This window comes from Thamnophis sirtalis, unplaced genomic scaffold, assembly GCF_051295495.1.
Source record: "Thamnophis sirtalis isolate CommonGarterSnake01/CBP01778 unplaced genomic scaffold, rThaSir2_p1.2 scaffold_3, whole genome shotgun sequence".
NCBI lineage: Eukaryota > Metazoa > Chordata > Lepidosauria > Squamata > Natricidae > Thamnophis > Thamnophis sirtalis.
The window spans coordinates 176,395,596-176,417,470 of record NW_028261383.1 but is presented as its reverse complement, the minus strand read 5'-3'; the positions used below and the strand labels follow the sequence as shown (position 1 = coordinate 176,417,470).

The 21,875-nt window shown below is 44.1% G+C and overlaps 1 protein-coding gene across 1 annotated transcript in view; it reads left to right on the top strand.

The window, feature by feature from the left end:
* Positions 1–16,290, top strand: part of PRKCSH (PRKCSH beta subunit of glucosidase II) — a 42,730-nt gene extending 26,440 nt beyond the window's left edge. The window contains exons 13-18 of the mRNA XM_087711055.1: positions 8,492–8,561; positions 13,296–13,385; positions 13,941–14,015; positions 14,980–15,079; positions 15,415–15,551; positions 15,762–16,290. Of these exons, the coding sequence (XP_087567181.1) occupies positions 8,492–8,561; positions 13,296–13,385; positions 13,941–14,015; positions 14,980–15,079; positions 15,415–15,546 (467 nt within the window). The 3' untranslated portion in view covers positions 15,547–15,551; positions 15,762–16,290. The remainder of the gene's footprint in view (positions 1–8,491; positions 8,562–13,295; positions 13,386–13,940; positions 14,016–14,979; positions 15,080–15,414; positions 15,552–15,761) is intronic.
* Positions 16,291–21,875: the final 5,585 nt, after the last annotated feature.

Genomic DNA, 21,875 nt, shown 5'->3' with positions numbered 1-21,875 from the left:
AGGGCTTCGGGAAGCAAACAAATGGCTGCATTTGGTGTATAAAACCCACCAACATTTCCACCCTCTTAGGAGGGGGGAAAGGTGCGTCTTATACTCTGAAAAAATATGGTATAAGAAGTAAGAATCCAAGAAAATGATTGTTTTTGAAGGGCAGTTAATGCATTACATTTGCACAGAGCTTCAACCATCTCGGGGCCTTTAGAGGGCACCGCAGTCCTCAAAATGTTTATGCTAAGATAGGACAGGGGATTGATGGAGCCATTTCCTGGCGTAGCAGTCTTGTCTCCGTCGAATTAATATGGTTTGAAAGAGGTGATGGAAGTAACTCTCTGATCTGCTTTTAAAGAGTTATTCTTCTTTAATAAAGCTTCTATAGGCATTGTTGTTGTTGTTGTTTTTTTAGCGTGTGGCATGTGTTAGCCAGGGATCACAGAGGTGGCTGCCTGCCTCTCTGAAAGGGATTTTTTTTGAGCGGTGTTATCTTTTACCCGCAGGGTGCCTGAATGCCACTAGGCAATCAGGGAGTCCCCTTTCTTGTCCCTACGTGGTTTATTCGTTCACGGGGAATCGAGCTGCCAACCTCAGTGGTGCACGCAGGCCCAGCGTCTTGCCATGTGAGCCACCGTGGCCCCGGTCTATAGGCGTTATCAGGATCAGACCATTTGCCACCAGCCACAATAATTTTGAAAATATTTTTCCAGGCTCCTGGGGCCACGGGGGAGTGTTGATACAATACCATCCCTAAAAGGCACAATTTGTGCCTTTTTTCACTACTCCTAGGGCAGTGTTTCTCAACCTTGGCAACTTGAAGATGTCCGGACTTCAACTCCCAGAATTCCCCAGCCAGCGGATGCTGGCTGGGGAATTCTGGGAGTTGAAGTCCGGACATCTTCAAGTTGCCAAGGTTGAGAAACACTGTCCTAGGGAGAGGGTGCAGAATGGAAAAAAGTGTTGTAATCCTGAACATGTTTTTTTAAACTTCCCATTTTTTTTAATGGAAATTTGTTCAACGTTTTACCTCTACCTTTTAGTGATATGAACTTGGGGATTACTCCTGCAATAGTGGGGTCATATACAGCTGTGTGAAAAAGTCCCGCACGCTTTACGGTTTATGGTTTATGACATTTTTCGGATAGGCCGTTGATTTTATGATTTTTTGTGCAAATAACCCTTATCGCTTATCACCAGGCAGCATCACTTCGGCATAGACTGTATAAACCTTTGCATGTGATCTTTGGTAAAGAAAGTGGTGCCAGGCTGCAGTAATGGATTCAGTCAGCTCCTGCTTGGTCTTCTGAGGCTTCTTGCTTATTTTGTAAGCAGTCTTGGCCCACAAGTTCCCAATTGGGTTCAAATCCGACTGAGTCGGACACCATGCTTCTTCATCCACTGCTGGACGGACTTGGCTCGATGAGAAGGAGTGTTGTCATCCTGGAAGTGAAAGTACTTCCCTACAAGTTGCTAAGCTGAAAGGAAGCATGGTCTTTTCCAGGACTTCAACATACTGCTTGGAATTCATGATTCCCTGCACGATTTGTATCCGACCAATACCAGAAGCAGCGTTGCAGCCCCACATCATGAGTTATGAGTTATGAGTAATTTATTTATATGCCGCCCTTTTCCCTGGGGGGACTCAGGGCGGCTTACAACTCGAAAGGGAGGGAAAACAAACATTTAACACATGAGACAGTACATCATTAAAAGCGCAACATTAATACCATTCGGGTGGGTTACAGTCTTTAGCCCCAGGCCTGTTGGGACAGCCAGGTTTTAAGGGCTATGCGGAAGGTCTGGAGGGTGGTGAGGGTACGAATCTCCACGGGGAGATCGTTCCATAGGGTCGGAGCTGCCACCGAGAAGGCTCTCCTCCGCGTGGTTGCCAGTCAACATTGACCGGCAGATGGAACTCGGAGGAGGCCTAATCTATGGGATTATCACAATGCAATGGATACTTCATGGATAGTTTCAGGCAGTATGGCCTAAATTATTCAGCTGGAAATCTTCTGACATACTTTTTGCACTGACTCCCAGTCAAGTAGAAATCGCTCTCGTCACTGAAGATGACCTTGGCCCACTGTTCGTTGGTCCACTTGGCATACTTCCTGGCCCACGAACGTTGACGAGAGGGGTGAGTGTCTGTGAGCAAAGGTTTACTTCGAACCCTGCAGCCTTTGAGCCCTCTGGCAAGCAGGTTGCGACACAACTGTGCTTGTGCACACTTTTACATCACAGGTTTCACCCCAAATTCTTGTAATCCGAGGTGAGGTGAGCTTCCTGTCAGCCATCGAAATGGATTGCAGAGCCTTTGTCAACTTTCTTGGTCTTCCAGAGCGGAGCCTGTCATCAACTGAACCAGTTATTTGGTATTTTTCAACCACTCTGTGCTCGCTGTGGTGCGATGGCATTTCACTCTCTTGGCTATTTCCGTACAGGAGTAACCCTCTTCATGGAGCACATTGATGCGCTGCGGCTGCTCAGTACTGGTGACAGCAAAGGCCTTCATCCATGCCCGCAGCCAGAGCTAAATTAAATTTCTCGATGCTTTTCATGCCTATTTATAGTCATAGAGCGGTGAGGGCGAGCCTTTTTGGGCTCCCGTGCCAAAAGCGGGGGGGAGTGGAAGGGGGTTGTATGTGGGCGTGACATAGCCATAATGCTATGTGGGCAACCCTCCCATGCGCATGCCCACGTGTGCACACCCTGCACATGTGCATGCGACCCCCCCCCTTTTGGCCCGCAATAGACCCATTTTTCGCCCTCCCCAGGCGCCAGAGGCTTTGTGGGAGTGGCTGCAGCAGGCGGGGAGGGGGGTCGCTCCTCCCCTTCCCCTTCTGGCTGCTGCTGCTGCTGCTTTTCTGTGGCGCCCGAGCCGGCCAGGCACTTTGGACTGCAGATGAGCCACGGACTGGAGGGCTGGGGCCACGCAAGAAGCCCGCTCAGGCGGGGAGGGAGGGAAGCCCCGACCACAGCTCTACTCTGCTGAGAAGCCATGGCCGGGATCCCCTCTCCACATCTTTTGGCACGCACGGCCGTTGCTCTTCCTGTTGCGCCAGGAACCAGATCACCAAATGGCCGAGGCACATGTGCACCTTTGGAAGCAAAAAAGATCATTTTCATAGTGCACGCATGCGCACCGGGCAGCTCCGCTTCTACTTTCTGCCATGCCAATGTGCATGAAGACCAGCTGACTGCTGTGCCTGAACCCTGAAGAGCAACTGGTGATGGCTCTGCGCGCCACTTCTGGCACATGTGCCATAGGTTCGCCATCATCACGGTCATAGAGTATGACAGCATTGATTGGCTCACAGATTTAGCCTCTGTGCATTTTGATTGGTCAGCCAAAGCTCACTGCTGATTGGCTATTTTCAATCCTAACATTCTCGAAAATTGAAGTTGTGTTTGTTTTAGCACCTAAACTCACTCAAAACCTTAAAAAGACTTTGGTTACATTAATAAAAAAAAATGTGCATCTCAATTCCACTCCAGAAATTTTCATCAAAGTACTAATTTTGTGTGAAAAGTTGATGAAACATGTAAATACAGCTTAAAACTGAAAGCGTGCAGGACTTTTTCACACAGTTGTAATGTAGCCCAGGAAGCAGTCCAGTCAGTTTGGAAGCCTCTACTTGCTGATTCTTCTTCTCTGCACATTCTTTTTTCCTTCCACATGATTCCTACTGTGGGAAAGAGTTGGCTCAGAAGAGCAATGGGTGGATGGTATGGAAGAGGGGGACTGAATGAATATACACGTTCTTTGGGGACAAGATTCAAGGAGAAGAGAATGTACAGAACAGGTCACAAACTATGGAATAGTGTTGTAAAAATATTCCAATTCAAGCTCCAGCATATTGAATTCACATAGATTTATGTAGTTTTCTTCTGCATTTGAGTGATTTTCCATTGCCTTGTGGGATTTTAACAATTTTCCACTCCTGTCTATAGAACTGATTTTTCATAGTGGCCTCTTATCCATTATCAGGCAAATCTGGCTCTGCTTAGGGGTTTGAGAATAGCCAGCAAGCTAAAAGTGTTGTCATCCAGCTAGACATTATCTTAAATTACTGTAAACTAAACAGAGATAACTCTCCATTCTTGCAATTTTCTTGGCCACATTATGTAAAGCATTTTATATTGTTATAGCTTGAATTATTGCATTCGGCCACCTGGGAGGCCAGATGCAAATAGGGCAGAAATTTGGTAAAATGTTGGTGGGTGTCTTCTTTTGGCTTGCAGCATAAATAGTAGCTGATATATTCCAGATATTTTGAACCTACTTACCCCGTTAGAACTCCAGCCAGCTTTGCAGTCCTTCCCTCACTTTTGGATAGATATTTTTTTGGGGGGGTGGGGGACCATGTTTTAATTAGAAGATGCTAAGGCAAATCATATATTTTTCTCCCAGCATGTCTTTGGAAGTGATGCCTCAGTTGGGTTTATTCCCATGATCCATGTTTTTGGGGGTCCCTGGCCGTGTGAAGAAGTTGGGAAGCCTTGTTTTTTCAGGAGGTCGGGTGTTAACTGATTTTATCACTTGATAAAATCAGTTAACACCTCAGCCATGAGCCAAGGTGGCGCAGTGGTTAGAGTGCAGAACTGCAGGCCACTTCAGCTGACTGTTATCTGCAGTTCAGCGGTTCAAATCTCACCGGCTCAAAGGTTGACTCAGCCTTCCATCCTTCTGAGGTGGGTAAAATGAGGACCCGGATTGTTGTTGGGGGCGATAGGCTGACTCTGTAAACCGCTTAGAGAGGGCTGAAAGCCCTATGAAGCGGTATATAAGTCTCACTGCTATTGCTATCTATCTATCTATCTATCTATCTATCTATCTATCTATCTATCTATCTCTATATCTCTGTCTGTCTGTCCATCCATCCATCCATATCTTCTATCTATCTATCTATCTATCTATCTATCTATCTATCTATCTATCTATCTATCTATCTATCTATCTCTTATCTATCTATCTATCTATCTATCTATCTATCTATCTATCTAATCTATCAATCTAATCTATCTATCAATCTTATCTATCTTATCTATCTATCTCTATATCTCTGTCTGTCCATCCATATCTATCTATCTATCTATCTATCTATCTATCTATCTATCTATCTATCTATCTATCTCTATATCTCTGTCTGTCTGTCCATCCATCCATATCTTCTATCTATCTATCTATCTATCTATCTATCTATCTATCTATCTATCTATCTCTTATCTATCTATCTATCTATCTATCTAATCTATCAATCTAATCTATCTATCAATCTTATCTATCTTATCTATCTATCTCTATATCTCTGTCTGTCTGTCCATCCATATCTATCTATCTATCTATCTATCTATCTATCTATCTATCTATCTATCTAATCTATCTATCTAATCTATCTATCTATCTATCTATCTATCTATCTATCTATCTATCTATCTATCTATCTATCTCCGAAGTGGCGCAGTGGTTAGGGTGCAGTACTGCAGGCCACTTCAGCTGACTGCTATCTGCAGTTCAGCGGTTCAAGTCTCACCTGGCTCAAGGTTGACTCAGCCTTCCATCCTTCCGAGGTGGGTGAAATGAGGACCCGGATTGTTGTTGGGGGCGATATGCTGAAAGCCCTATGAAGCGGTATATAAGTCTAACTGCTATTGCTATTGCTACTTTCTTGAGTGCTCAACGGCTGGTAGCATGTTGATCTTACTTGGGTTTTTGTGTGTGTTCTTCAGTGGTTTCTGTAAGCTGCCATGTGCCTTTGAAAGTGGGATAGAAATGCCTTAAACTGATGTTTTTCCTGGCTATATCTGCTGCTTTAGGGAGACCAAGCAGGAAAAGCCGAGATTCCTCCCTGGAAAGGGCAGAAGAGCTGTTAGCTTTTCCCGTGTCTAAAAATAGGACATAGTCACTCTCCCATTCTTCTGAATTTCCCCGGACTGCTTTCTGAGTAGAGCTGAAATCCACACTCACAGCTATCATGTTTTAATTTCCTGAGCCACAAAGTGTTGGATTCATTCTGCTCCCCATCTGATTTTTCCTTGAACAGATTCCATTTCAATGACAAGGAGACAATGCTGGGAAAATTAGCAAACTTTGCACGGGCTGCTGCTAAACAGAGAAAATATTTTGTCAAAAGTTCCTAAGGCTGTCTAATAGTTTACTAGCTGTAATAGCTGAGGTGGCGCAGTGGTTAGAGTGCAGCACTGCAGGCCACTTCAGCTGACTGCAGTTCTGCAGTTCGGCTGTTCAAATCTCACCGGCTCAAGGTTGACTCAGCCTTCCATCCTTCCGAGGTGGGTGAAATGAGGACCCAGACTGTGGGGGCAATATGCTGACTCTGTAAACCGCTTAGAGAGGGCTGAAAGCCCTATGAAGCGGTATAGAAGTCTAACTGCTATTGCTATCTATCTATCCATCCATCCATCCATCCATCCATCCATCCATCCATCCATCCATCCATCTCTCCTATCTATCTATCTATCTATCTATCTATCTATCTATCTATCATCTGTCTGTCTGTCTGTCTGTCTGTCTGTCTATCGCCGAGGTGGCACAGTGGGTAGAGTGCAGTACTGCAGGCCACTTCAGCTGACTGCTAGCTGCAGTTCAGCAGTTCAAATCTCACCGGCTCAAGGTTGACTCAGCCTTCCATCCTTCCGAGGTGGGTGAAATGAGGACCCGGATTGTTGTTGGGGGCAATATGCTGACTCTGTAAACCGCTTAGAGAGGGCTGAAAGCCCTATGAAGCGGTATAGAAGTCTAACTGCTATTGCTATTGATGTTTTTACTGATTTCTGTACGTTTTGATGTATTTTATTAATGTTTGGCTACAGTTGAGTGGGTTTTATTTTATGACCAAGTAGTCAAAACAATAAATTGATGGATTGATGATTAACTGACTCCATTTCAGCACAGGACTTAGGTTCCATGTAAATGTTACTGCTCTGGAAAGGGTTGAGTATTTTAGTGGGATTTATCGGGACCTTCCCTCCCTGGCTTCTTCCAAACAGATAAAAACAGTTGTCTTTACTGTTCCTCAAATATTGGCTCTTGCTCAGCTCCTCCAAAGCCTGCCCAACCAAGCTCTCACAAGTGCTATAAGACAGAGCTTAATTGTATCAGGTGAAACAACAAAAAAGCAGTTTTGTAGCTATAATAAAATAAAGAAGGAAGCCCAAGGCAGGTCCGTACTTTGCATTCTGATATGAGGCACCTACAAAGCTAATGCCGTTAGCATTTTAAGCAGATGCATCGTTTCTCAAGTCTCACCTATCCAGGAGGCAAAGGGCGATCAGTAGTGGGAGCCGGTTGCTTAATGTGACCCCCATCAATTTAAAACGAGTCTTCTACTTCTGGTTTCACCCTGAGTAGAAGTAGAGAATTATTATCACCGTGTGTTGATTCAGCATTGGAAGCTAAGAAGTAGCATCCTCGATGGGGCCTACATGCTAGTAAAGTTATGCTCAAAATCCCACAAGCCAGGCTCCAGCAGTATGTGGATCGAGAACTACCAGAAGTAGAGGCAGGATTTCAAAGAGGCAGAGGAACTAAAGATCAAATTGCCAAGATACGCTGGATCACGGAGAGAGCTGGGGAGTTCCAGAAAAAGATCTACTTCTGCTTCATTGACTGTGCCAAAGCCTTTGAGTGTGTGGATCACAACAAATTGTGGCAAGTTCTTAAAGAGATGGGAGCACCAGGCCATCTTATTTGTCTCTTGAGAAACCTATATGTGGGTTAAGAAGCAACAGTGAGAACTGGACACATAACCACTGAATGGTTCAACATTGTGAAAGGAGTCCGGCAATGCTGCATACTATATTGCAATAAGAAGGAAAGGTTGAATCAGAGGTTCTCTCATAGGTTGAATCAGAGTAGCAAATTAGTATTTTATTATTTCTTTCATTCTTTGTACAAAAATCAGTAATGTGAAGAGAGGAAATTTAAATCATTTGGGTTTTTTTCCTTTTTTGCTTGCATTTGAATGATGCAAAGCAACTTTATGATGCTTGGAACTATGTCTTAACCATGCAACCATTTGAGGCTAGATCTAAAAGCGTTAAGTTTGGAAAGGCTGAAGAGGAATAAACTTGTAAAGGAGTTACTAACCACATAAGGGAATGATCTTGAGTCAGAATTTGCATATTCACCGAAATGGGAGAGCTGGGTTCCCAGCTTCAGTTGTCCACTGTGAAATCTGTCCACTTATGAAATGGGATGAATACTACCAATTCTTCCAGTTGGCCATGATGCTTAACTGGTTTAGATAGCAAGAACAAAAATAACTGAAAAGGGGAATGTGGCATCTTGAGGGTTTATTATGAAAATGTTTTCGTCCATTCCCCCCTGACTCCCCCCCCCACTAATGCTCTTTGTGAAATAGGAATACAGTATGGTGATTTAACCACACCCCAATACTACTTAGGAGGGAATTATATGGAAAAACAAATTTATTATTTTATTCAATTTTTCAGCCAGTCTTAATTTTTACCTGTCTTTCAGCTGCCCAAAAGGCCCGAGAACAATTTGATGAAGTAGAGAAGTCCTTGAAAGAAATGGAGGAATCAATCAGGTAGGACTTTGGAGAGAAAAAACTGTGACTATTCAACTGGGTGGTGGCTTATCTGAATACGAGCATGAACGTTGCAATTTTGGCCCATCTTTGCATTTGGCTTTTCTGATGCATCTTAATCTCCTGGCAATCAGTCCCTTAGTAAGAGATACCCATGTCTGCTTCAATGACACCCGTCAAGGCTTTCCAACGCAGGACCGGTCTTCTGATCCATTATGTTTTGGGGCAGTTCCGAATGTGGTAGTTTTCCGTATAGGTAATCTGGAAGCCCAGATAAGGAGCCGAGGTGGCGCAGTGTTTAGAATGCAGTACTACAGGCCACTTCAGCTGACTGCTATCTGCAGTTCACCAGTTCAAATCTCACCGGCTCAGGGTTGACTCAGCCTTCCATCCTTCCAAGGTGGGTGAAATGAGGACCCAGACTGTGGGGGCGATACGCTGACTCTGTAAACCGCTTAGAGAGGGCTGAAAGCCCTATGAAGCGGTATATAAGTCTAACTGCTCTATCTATCTATCTATCTATCTATCTATCTATCTATCTATCTATCTATCTATCTCTATATCTCTGTCTATCTGTCCATCCATCCATCCATCCATATCTCCTATCTATCTATCTATCTATCTATCTATATCTCTGTCTGTCTATCTATCTATCTATCTATCTATCTATCTATCTATCTATCTATCTATCTATCTATCTATCAGATTGTTGGGGGCGATATGCTGACTCTGTAAACCGCTTAGAGAGGGCTGAAAGCCCTATGAAGCGGTATAGAAGTCTAACTGCTATTGCTATTGCTATTGCTATCTTTTATTAGCTTCTATCACATTGCTTCCCACTAGTTTCTGGCATTTGTACTTCCTGGCTGATTCCAGGGATCCAAAAGTAGATTGTCCATTTGCTAGTAGCCAGCTGAGAAAGCCACCTTATTTCCATAGCCTTTTCTAGAGAGCTGGTCCAAAGGGCTCCTTCCCTTTGTATTTCCATTCCCCTATTCTTAATCTCGATGGGGAGGTCCCACTTTTTTTTTTATCTGGAAACCGAGAAGGATGGTCTTAGCAGGTTCATGGGCTTAAAATATCAACATGAATTCTATCCTGGGGGCGAACGGGTGAGTGAGTCTAAGAACATTAGAACACCAAACTGTTTTTTAATTATCCTCTCTTAGTCCTGGTGTTCTCTATTGTTTCTTGCTATCTCGATGTATCTTAACTTGTATATTCCGTTTGAATTTTCCATCAAGATGAAATGGAAATGGACTCTGGAGGGATGGGTGCTATTTTGTCATTCAACTCACATCTTTTTCTCCCCAGGTCTCAAGTGGGGGAAGGTAAAGAATGGAAGCCAGAAATAAATTTCAAGCTGTCTTCTATTGATTGCATACATAATTATTGCAGTAATCACACCACTCCTGAGCTCTTAGACTGGGAGGGTTGTTTCAGGGAGCAGATGGGAGACCTCGGCACGCTTAGTTTAGCTGACCCTGGTGACAGACACTTCGGTTTTAGCTATTGGGGGGGGGGTCTTAATTTGGGAGATTCTTCCTCCTCCCAAGAAACATAATACAAGATACATTGGATCCTCCGAATGCAGCCATTCTGGCTGTGCTTTTAACTTCAAAGCTCTTTTCCACTTTAGCTTGAGAACAATTATAAACAATTGTGTATGTTTAATCTGAATAGAAATTTGTTCCAATTTAAACAGAGATCAACGCAACCAGTCAGTCCTTTCTGGTTAATTTTTAAAAGTTTTCTTTACCCATAAAACTGCATGTTGTCTGATTTCTAGCAAAAATTCCACTGTGAGAGATGAGTGTTTAGGTACGTTTCTATAGTGAAATGTCACTGGAGAAGGATGGATCCTGTACGTCAACTTTCTGTCATTTATATGCATCTTAAATATAGTTGTCTCCAGCATAGGCTTGCAGATTTCTTGCACAAATCATCCTTTCCTCATCATACCCTTGCAGATATTTATGTTTGCTGCCCAGTATATCTCCACTCAGAAATATACGGTCTCTTTAAGTCAAGAGATACAGATTGCTTTGTCTCCATCAAAGGAAGGGGTGTGTGTGTGTGTGTGTGTGTGTGAGTGTGTGTGTGTGTGTCTCCAACTAGAGCTCTCCATTGCTGAATCTTAGTTGGCCTAGATCTGTGAAGCACTTGGGGGGTATGGACTTTCAGTTCCTGCAGGAGCAGTTTCTGTTTCTATAATTTCCATTCCCAATTTAATTTTAAAAAATCATATGAAAGCCACTGTTACTCCCATTAGGAGCAGGCGTTCATACCTAAAGTCTCCTCCCCTGCACAGAGAAACGTAACATGTGGATAACAGGCTAGAATTCTTCTCCCCGAAGTTCTATTTAAATGCCAAAGATAAAACGGTCGAAGGAGTTAAGGGGGAGCATTTTGCCGTCTGAGGTGGTGCAAGTAAGATGCTGGATCATGACCTTGGGGAGAAAATGGCTCGCCATGGCAGGTGCAGAGCAAGAGCCTTAATTGAAGCCCTTTTAAAATTGACTGTAGAGGGGGTGATTTCCATCTAGCCATAATTTAGCTGTAGCTGCAAGCACAGCCTGCCCCTCCTCGCCCCCTGGGAGGTCTCCGGTTTGGCCCATTAGGAAAGCTTTTAAGGGGACAGGAGGGGCACGGGATCCGTTAGCTAAGCACCCAGTTAATGGAAGCTGTGAGAAGCAGCTGAGACCTGTTTTGTTGGTATCACTTTTCAAAACATTTTTTTTCCCTTTGGGGAATGAAAGACACCCTTCCCTGTCCTCCTCCTGGAATTAGGATCCCAGGAACTCACTTTTTACCGTGGCACGACAAAACCTCGCTTGTCAAAATAGCGGTGATAAAACCGCGTCGCTAAAGCCGCGCGTCATCACCGCCACGACAACAGCGCGGCGGCAGAAAGCCGATTTAAATTAAGCTAAGGGTTAGATTAGGTTTGGGGTTAGGTTTAGTGCTTCGGGAGGCGCAGATTTGCCCTCCGTGGTTATGTCATCGCGGTAGGGTGGCGTTTTCCTTAGTGCTTCGGACGGCGCGGATTTGCCTCCGCCTTTATGTCGGCGCGGATAAGGGCTTCGCGGTTTTGTGGTGGAACCACTTTTTACTACCAACCCTTTTTTTCTTCAGAGTTGACGGTTAGCTTCCCAGCGCAGGCTTGCCCCTGTTCCCTAGGATAGGTGGGGCCGCTGCTGCAGAGAGAGGTTGAGGCCTCTTCCCTCGAGACTTATGGTTAAAGAATCCATACGTGCACCAGAAGCCTTATCTCGCCAGCTGCGCTTGGATGTATAGTACAGAGGAGTGGAAGGATACCGTATCAGGCTTCGGAGAGGAAAAACGCTTCCTTCTTCCCGAAAGCTCTTTCCGTCTGACTGGGGCCAAGCATTAGCTAAGGGCGGGTCCTCCATCAGACAAAGAGCTTTGCATCCATCTGTGTGCCCGGGAGAGAGACCCGTAATTAGGGGTAGCCTTGGTGACAGGGCGGTAACCATGGGATTCAGCCTACCCAACTTGCCGCCTTTCTCCTCTGTGGGGTCCCACGGGTCTGCACGCAGATGATAGGGGCAAGAAACAAAGAAATCGGCTCCTCGACAAAAGATCAGGCTATAAGATCTGAGCTGCTGAACAAATAAACTAATAAATAAATCCAGATGGCCACCGCAGGAAGGCAAAGAGATTAAGAAAAGTTCTAGATATTGCTTGGAGTTTTGTAATGCAGACAAGGTAGCTCTAGAACAGTGTTTCTCAACCTTGGGGACTTTAAGTCCCGTGGACTTCAACTCCCAGAATCCCCCAGCCAGCATAGCTGGCTGGGGGATTCTGGGAGTTGAAATCCACGGGACTTAAAGTCCCCCAAGGTTGAGAAACACTGCTCTAAAGCGAGAGTTTGAGTAAAAAGGGCCCTGATCATTGATGCATTTGAAGCCTTCCTTTCCCCATTCTGTGGGCATTTGGCCGAGTGGTCAAGATCTGTGTTCATGCTTGAGGCCCAATCATGGACGAAGAAGCTGCTGCTCAAAGGACTTCCCTCTCTGTGCATCTTAATGCAGATGGCTGAACCCGGGGCGCTGCTCTTGAAAAGTGGTACCAATCAGAGTGGTCAGTACCCTCGGCAGGTTGTTGATTTGGCTCAGTTTGAGGAAGTGTGTCCGTCCCCCGTCCCCCCCATTCCTCCCAGTTTGGTCAAATGCAGCAAGTTACAAGTGTTCCGTTGCGTCTTTCATTTTTCCCACTTCCTAATTGACAGATGTCCTCTGCTTGCCTTTCATCTTCCTTCAAAATACGCATATTTCACAAAAGCTTTTCTTGATGGTGGCAATTTCCCCCCACTTCCTGTTCTTTGCCCTCTCCCACCCCTCCTCCAGTTCCCCCAAGCCCATCCACATACTATGATTTCCCTCCTAAAGTTGATGTCTGCCCGGGGGGGGGGGGGGGGGGGGCTTATATTCTTTCCCCTCCAGCTACTTTTGATTTACTTTAAATAGTTGGGTATCTAGAAAGGTCAGCTACTCTCTGAGTACAGCTTCAGCGTTGTTTTGAAGGAGTCGGATATCAAGGAGAATTGATTTGGAAAGGATTTGGAACTGGAATTTTGGGGGGAAAACCATACCATATCCTGTTAAATGGGCCTACAAATATTCCATAGTTTAGCAATATATCTTGTGTTTTTTATGTATTCATTTTTTTTTCTTTTAACAGCCTTTTGCTCTATTTTATTTGTTTTTCTAGGAATCTAGAGAAAGAAATTTCCTTTGATTTTGGTCCAAATGGAGAATTTTCTTACATGTATGGACAGTGCTATGAACTCGCTACTAATGAGTAGGTCCTATTTCTTTATATTGGATTGTTCAGTCACATTTGCATCTCTTTTGATTATAGATTTCCCTCAAGCAATGCAGAATGTAAGTAACATTTTATCAGCTGCGGTTCTTCTGTAGTATAGTAAATAGTTATTCATATGGGGTTATTGAGCTGATTCAGTGCTCCTGCAGATCAAAGTTGTATTTTGATGAAAACGAGATGCCCAATCTACACCCAGGCATATATACACCAAATTTGTTTCCTAGCTCCCACCAATTCTGGAAATGTTTGCAGGATGCAGCCCACCAAAACATTATGACAGCAATTCACAACCTCGATTTTCTTGGCTTTTCTTGGCAGCTGTTTTACGTAAATATTACCAGTGGCCAACTCCTGCTCTTTGCCTAATTCTGAAATGGAGGAAGAAGAGAGTCCCAGAATTCCCTTTACTTAATGGACTAATAGCTAAAGGTGTTTGTGCTCATAGAAGGGAATTTGCTTAGTGGGAGAGAGAAGGAAATCATCACACAAGTCACGACATACATTTCTTTTGTGCTTTTTCTTTTTTTCTAGATATATTTATCGCCTCTGCCCCTTTAACAGAGTGTCTCAGAAACCGAAGCATGGCGGCTCAGAGACGAGCCTTGGGTAAGAAACTTTGAGGCTGCTGTGTACACCCTTTGAGGACTGAGATCATGGCATCCTTGCTGCTCACAGCAACCGGAGGCCATTTGCTTCCGGAACTAAACTAGAGCCGAGGTGGTGCAGTGGTTAGAGTGCTGTACTGCAGGCCACTTCAGCTGACTGTTATCTGCCATTCAGCGGTTCTAATCTCACCGGCTCAGGGTTGACTCAGCCTTCCATCCTTCCGAGGTGGGTAAAATGAGGACCCGGATTGTTGTTGGGGGCAATATGCTGACTCTGTAAACCGCTTAGAGAGGGCTATAAAGCAATGGGAAGCGGTATATACAGTAAGTAAGTAAGTGCTATTGCTACAACTAATCTGTTTTGGAAGGCAGCAGTAATAATTGCGTCAGGAGTCACATATTTAAAGCACAGATGACACTTTATATATATTTGCCAGACATTTTACGTATGTGTATTAAGAACATTTCCCTAGTCTTCATTTAGTGAATGTCTCGGAACAGTTAACAATGGCAGTGAAAAAGTAACTTTGTGACCAAACTTTACAGATCTGTAAAGCAAAGGAAAGCTGAACGAAGGTCATAAGGCAGTCACCGTTTCACTTAATGACTGCTTCACTTAACAACCAGGTTGCTTGTCCCAATTGTATTTACTAAATGTAGTATCAGGATTAAAACATTATCCATTAAGCTGAAAAAAAGTCATTCACTAAATATGTTGTGAAACTTTTCAAATACTTATGTTCAGTCTTTTCTCTCTCTAAAGGATTTGCCTCTGAAAGTTTCTGGGTCTTGAAATGGCTGACTTTAAAGTGGTTTTGAAATGAGTTGAGCATGTTTTTCTTTATTGAACTTCCTGGATTAGGTTGGCAAGAGTCCATTGGTGCACTGAGTACCTTTCTTTCTTTCTTTCTTTCTTTCTTTCTTTCTTTCTTTCTTTCTTTCTTTCTTTCTTTCTTTCTTTCTAGCACTTGGGGATCCTGGGCTGGTTCAGATGATAACAAATTCAGCATCATGAAATATGAGCATGGCACAGGCTGTTGGCAGGGTCCCAATCGATCTACAACGGTGAGTTCTTTCGGTGGAGCAAAATGGGTATAGCTAATCTTTATGGAAAGCAAAGAGTTGTAGTCTCGGAAAAATATTGACTTTCATAGACTTTAGAATTCAGAATTCCATCAAATGTTGTACCTCCAAGTTAAAGGTCATCTCCGGATCCCATAGAGGAAAGGACTGTGTACATTTGCCGTTGTTTTTTTTTTTTTTTTTTTAAGAGCTACCATATCATGACTTATACTGTCTGTGGTATCTTGTGGGATAACTAGGGAATCGGTCTCTTCTTTAATTGCTGGGTTAAAGGTTTAAGAGGCAATGGCATTTGCTCTGATTCTTTTCCTACTAAGGTGAAACTTTCCTGTGGCAAGGAGACAATTGTCACATCCACAACAGAGCCCAGCCGCTGTGAGTATTCCATGGAGTTTGTTACCCCAGCAGCTTGCCACGAGCCAAAAGACCTTGGCCACGATGAACTCTGAGGCAGGTGAGTTGTATCGGCTTAGACTCCTATTCTTTGCTTAATAGCTGGGAGGAATCATGAAAGGACAAACGTTTCAAGTCATATTAATCTTCCTTCGAGGGCATTTGGGTGAATGTCACCTTTCAAGCCCTTCAGTTCAAAGATCGCTTTGCAAAAGGATGACAGTTGTTTCCATCTTTGTCTCCCTGACTTCTGCGTACCATTCTCTTGCAGCTGTGCGCAACCATCCCTGCCGGAGAAGCCAGATTCTAATTCATATGATTCCAGGCAATTTTGCAAAATTCACCACATGGTTTGCCTCAGGATGTGCTCTTCATGAATTCCAACAACTTCTTGTTACTCCGGCCCAGTGGACTTTGAGGTTTGAACTTTCGTTTTCCCCGTCAGCTACTGGGACACAAGCCTTTTTCCCACCCACCCAGGTGTGATCAACTATCGTCTGCCCGAAACACGTCCACTTAGGATTCCACAACTACCTGGGCCTTCCTTCTGCTGGCAGGCAGCTTCCTCCATTCCGAAAGGTGATGCTTTTGTGAAGAAGGAGATGCTTTTTCTTCTCATTCATGGTGGAGGGACCTCAAAACTGTCTACCTGAAGCTTTTCCCTGCTGGCCTTTTTCCAAAAAAAAAATCACTCGGTGGTGATTTTTTCCACTGAGTCTGAAACTTTGGACAGGTGAAACAAGAAGCAGGGGACAAAAATCACCGCCTGTTTTTTATCTGCTGTTTTTCCTGCGGGGGGGGGGGGAAACCCTACATTCCCATCCAATAAAGAAAGAGTCCTTTCTGTCTTGTCTTTTTCTGTGAAACGGAAGGTGGGAGCCTGGCTAGGCCAGCTGGTATCAGCTGTACAAACACATCGCCTTCCCCTCCCCTAGCATTGCCTAAAAGCATCCGTGGGGATTGGGGACACGGGTTTCAGCCTCTTCTTCTCCGCCCACCCCCAGGGTCCCTGGGGATGAAGGCCTCCCCAGCTCTTCTGGGCTCCCTCTGTTGATAAAGTGGGGAGGGGGGAGAGGTAAAGGCCTGTGCCTTTCACCTGCTCTCCTTGATTGCTGTGGAAGCCCAGCCATTTCCATAACAAAACCCCCGGAGGCTCTTTCTCCCCCAGCCCCATTGTTTTCCATCCGAACCCTCCTTTTAAAAAAGCATCTGCTGCTTTCTGGGACTGGAGGGGGAAGGAGGGGGGGGGTGAGGCAAGCAGCTTTTTCACAAAAGGCCCTCTGGTGATGAGGATTACGTTGTACTATATGCCTTCAGACCTCTCCTGGAGTGTAGTGGGTTGGGAAGGAGGGGAAATCTGTGGGGTTTTACGCCTCTTGGATGATATTTGAGTGAGGAAAATGCTCTGTCATTTCTTAAGTTATATGGCATTTTCTACTGATGGGGAGAGCGGGCATTAAATTGAAACAACTGGTGTCCAAGGCAGACTAGGTGTCCTCCAGATATTTTGAAGTTTTTCTGCCCTGACCAGCAAGGCAAGTAATAGGCGATTGCAAAAGTTGGTCTCACATATCTGAAAGGTTCAGGCAGGTTTAGGTATGGCTTCTGTATACGTGTTCATTTGAGCCAGTTTCTGATTAGCAAAGAATAGTACGGCTCCCACAAACGATATTTGGGAGGTATTTCTTCCCAGATATGTGTGAGCTCTACATCTCTTCAGAGAAACGAGAGGTAAAGCTTAAGTTACCATCTCTGAGGGCCGCTTTATTACTTTAGTATTTGAGAAAATAAGAGGGTAATCCTTAGTTGCCAAAATGAGATGTTTATAATAGTGTTGAAAGAAATGTCCTTCTGGGTTCGGCTCCAAGTGGGGGAGAAGACCCTGGAGACACGGAGGCTGCTTGGAAAGATGGTTTATTGTTGGACAGGACCACACGGCTTGAGCCCTGAGCAGAAAAGGTGATCACAGGCTTCAATGTTGGTGGAGAAGAAGAGAAGGGCTGAGGGAGGGGCTTGCTAGGCTTTTTATACCCTGTTCAGTCCCACCTCTCTGTTTCCTGTTCCTGTGTAAGAAATGTATTCTGATTGGTTGTCAAGACTCCCATGGTGCCATGCAGGCTGTTTTGAATCCAGGTATGAGTTCTCAGATGCCATGTGGAGAGTTGAGTAAAAGGCCAATATTATCATGCCTTTCTGTAGCTGCTGCTGAAGTCTTTATTATGTAAAGTGGGCTAGCCTGGCTAGTCTTAATGGGCCTATTGACAAAGTGGGGGTGGGCAGGAAGCTACAGGCAACTATTCTGTCTTTTAAAACATGCTTCTTTTCACATCCAGAGAAACATTCTGCCTTTTCAATATTTCCTAGGATATTTCATTTTTTTCTGGGAGAGGGCTGGATGATAACTTCCCACAATAGGAAGACATATTTCTGTAGCTGGAAGAACCACTATCCCTGATCCAGGATACAGAGATTTTTACCTTGTCTTCACCAATGGCTACTACAACACCAGGTTTACTTTACAACAGAGATATTTGGATTGCGCGACACTGTCAGGCCTTCCCATTGTTTTAACCAGGATTTGTGGATTGTGGTTTTTATGTAATACATCAAACTATCACACTGATTAGTTTGCACATTTTTTTTCTTGTGCCTTCGAATCAGACTTGATTCTTCGTGGGCTGCCTGAACAAGTCTCTGCAGATTTCTTGGTAATATTTTGGAAGTGTCTGCCCTTGCGTGCTTTCTCAGACTGAGGATGGCTAGCCCAGGATCAGCCCTGCTGGATTTGTATCTGACGTGAGACTCGAACTCAGCCCCCCAAGTTTATAACCTGATGCTTTAACCACATTGGAACTTCTGAGCTCCATCCTTAAGAATGGTCTTTACTGATGTCTCCTCGCTTCCCTCTGATAAAAAGATGCCTGTACTATCCCAGGCATCATCGCATGTCTGAATGTCCTCTCAGCGAGCAGAATGCTCCACGGGGACAGCCAACGTTTCTCCTCTTCCACCCTCCTACAGCTCTCTTCTTTCCAATTCTGAGGATGCATCACATCTGCTAATCTACTCTGATCTGGAATAAAAGATCAACCTTGGTCTAAATTATTTCTCCGTTTAATAGCAAAAATGAGCGAAAAGTGGCAAAGCTTGGAGCTCGCTGGAGGAAAGCAATGTGAACAGAATTGCTGTGACTGTCTGGAGAGCCACATTTGTAGACTGGAGAACCAGGTGTTAAACTTTAGCCATGTTTGCTGTTTGTGATGTAGTAGATGCTTTCCCACACCTTACATTTGCAGTGCTGGAGTAACCGTGGCTCTGATGTAGTTCTGTGTATTAAGCAAGCCATTATTTGTTGCTAGTCTTCAAACGTAGAGAAAGCACACTATTTTTCTGTTCCAATTAAATCTGCAGAAATCAGTGCTGGGTGGAAGTAGAATTCAACGAAGGTTTCTGGAATCCTCTTCAATATAAGACACAGACTCTCATAAGATTCTGAACTTTTTATTTTCTGGCATGAAAAGTACAAATAATTAAACAATTCCATGTAAAAGTTTCATACAGCCACCGTGCCTGAAATCCCAGTAATAAATAGTCTAAACTAAATGCAAAGTGTCGTTTTTATTTTTTACTTTTTACAGTTTTTAAACTTTTCCCACATCAACTTGACTCTCGTTTTTTTTTTAAATATATTTTTAAAAACTGTCCCAATCCACGTGAAGCTTCAAGGAGCTCTGGGGGGGGGGGGCAGGCACTCCAGACCTTTTTTTTTTTTTCTCCCCTGAGCCCTGCCGTATCCCATGACTAAAATACATTGGTGGGAAGCTAAGGGGCATGTAAAAGTTATTAGGGACTCGCCATGACAACAGACAATTCCTTTAACCCTCTGCTACCTTCAATGTTGCACCCTGACCCACCCAAACAATAAGGGCACCTCGTCAGCCCTTCCGGCTCCGATGCCACCAGGCAAAGTGCTTTAAATTCCCTCCCTGCCCTCCTTCAACCCTTCAATCAAGCCACTTCGCTTCTGAGTAAATTTACACCAGCACTTATTGCTACTTGAAAAAAAATACACTTGAAAAGGCTAAATTGCTGTAGCTGTTTGCTAATCAACAGATCCTAAGATAAATCTTGTTGGCCCTTGTTGCAATGCAGGGTAAGGTTGCAGGATTAGACATTTATCAGGATCTGACCTACAGAGGCAAAAGCAGGCGGGTTCACACAACTGAAACTGGTGGCAAAGCTGCTCCTGTTAGTAGCTGTGAATGCCAGTTATGCAGATTGACTTAGTTCAGTGTTTCTCAACCTTGGCCACTTGAAGATGTCTGGACTTCCAACTCCCAGAATTCCCCAGCCAGCATTCGCTGGCTGGGGAATTCTGGGAGTTGGAAGTCCAGACATCTTCAAGTGGCCAAGGTTGAGAAACACTGACTTAGTTACTCCAGTTCATAACAGTTCCATAAGCACAGAAGTAATTTCAAGGGACAGCAAGGAAACCTTTAAAAGGCTGTGTTTTGTTCATATCCGGATACCCATTTCACATCTTCCTTGTTTTCAAAGTCTTGGGTATCAAGGCATCTTGAAAAATGGGGACAAGGCAAGTGCCCTACTGCTATGATGTTATTTTTTAGAAGAACCTGAAAATACCATGCCTCATTTGTGCCAAGTCGTAAAAGAGGTAACCTTTCCTATTCTGATCATCTCTTAAGACACCAGATGTAGAGGAATCGTTTCAGCCATTCCCTTCCGAGTCTGGTTAGTTGCATAAATGGCTTAAGCTATTGCTTGAGGTACACCGAGAAACACCATCCCGTCTTGAATGAGAATGCAGTTATGGTTGTAATGCACATTTTTATAATAAATAAAAAATCCTTTTGCAAAGTGCTCCCTGCGATGCAAAGCACCTGTTTTATGTGCCTGTGGTCCAGAAGAAGAAAAGCAAAAAAGGTCTTCCATTGTTACACATTAAAAATTGACATTATGATACATAAACCAAGTCTGTGTTTGCTATCTATATGGCGCAGCGGGTTTCATGCTAAGCAGTGAACTAGCGTTTCTGCACATGCGCTAATTAGAACACGTGCCATGAATCAGCTATGACCATTTCTCACTAAGAGAGTGGAGAGCATGCCCGAGCCTATTCATCACATCGGATGGCTGCAGAGCCTGGGCAGGAACTTAGCTTCCAGATAAACTGACGCAGGGATGAAATGCTACCGGTTCGGGCCGGTTTGCCCGAACTGGTAGCAAAAAATGCTAAAAATAAGTTCTGATGGTCAGCTGGAACGATCTCCCCGTAGAGATCCGGACCCTTACTACTCTTCCGGCCTTCCGCAAAGCGATTAAGACCTGGCTCTTCTGGAAGGCCTGGGGCTGTTGATTTATCCAGCCCCACCCTAATCTATATGAATGTTGTGCAATTTTAATGTCTGTTCTTTTTAACTTTTATATGTTCCCCCTCCCTGCTTTATCTGTAAGCCGCCCTGAGTCTCTCGAGAGTGGGCGGCATACAAATCCTAATAAACACTAAACACTAAACAATCAGCTGTGTCATGTGATTTACAGGTATATATCTAAATCGCATGGCACAGCTTCACCTCGCTCTTCTACTTTCCTTTGCAAACTCAGAAAAGGCTTCTTAGCGCCTGTGGTGCGCCTGCGCAGCAAACCGGTAGCAGACTTCAGAGCGTTTCACCCCTGAACTCACAGCCTGGCCAACTCCTATATCAAGGATAGTGGCAGTGTCCAACATCTGGAGGAAGTGCTGTTCTGCACCTCTTTGCCTTTTGTGGAGCAGTGGCTTCGAAAGGTGGTGGCTTATGTTTGGGGCACACAAAGTTCCCAGAGTGTCAATTATTATTTTTTAACCAAACCGTTAGCTTTTCTGTCCTATCTGAATGCAAAGCAGCCACAATTTAGGATTTGCAGAAGCCAGTATTTGTAAGTGGCTTTGCCAAATAATACTTTTAAAAGTAACCCACCTGAATCAGACATACTAACTAAGTCCTGTCATTTGGCTGAAAAGTCAGATAAGTGGTTTTTAACTGATTTCTGAATTGAGCTCTTAGAAGACTGAAGTGGTTTAGTTGTAAGAAATAACTTAGCAAAGTTGTTTTTAATCAGCCATGAAGCTGGCTAAATGGAAGAGAAAAGTGCATTCTTACAGCCCACTTTCTAATTAGAAACACGGAATATGATATGGCATTCTTTTTTTGAGGGCTTTATTATGCAAACTTTCAATCTGTTTTAATGGGGGTAAACATCCAACTTTTTTTTTATTTCAGCAATTAGGAAATCTACTTTTAACCATTGGAATACTGTTCACGGGAAAGAAAGGTGTTTTTTTCCCCCCCTCAAGCCACATAACCCTTTAGAATGGAACCATTTC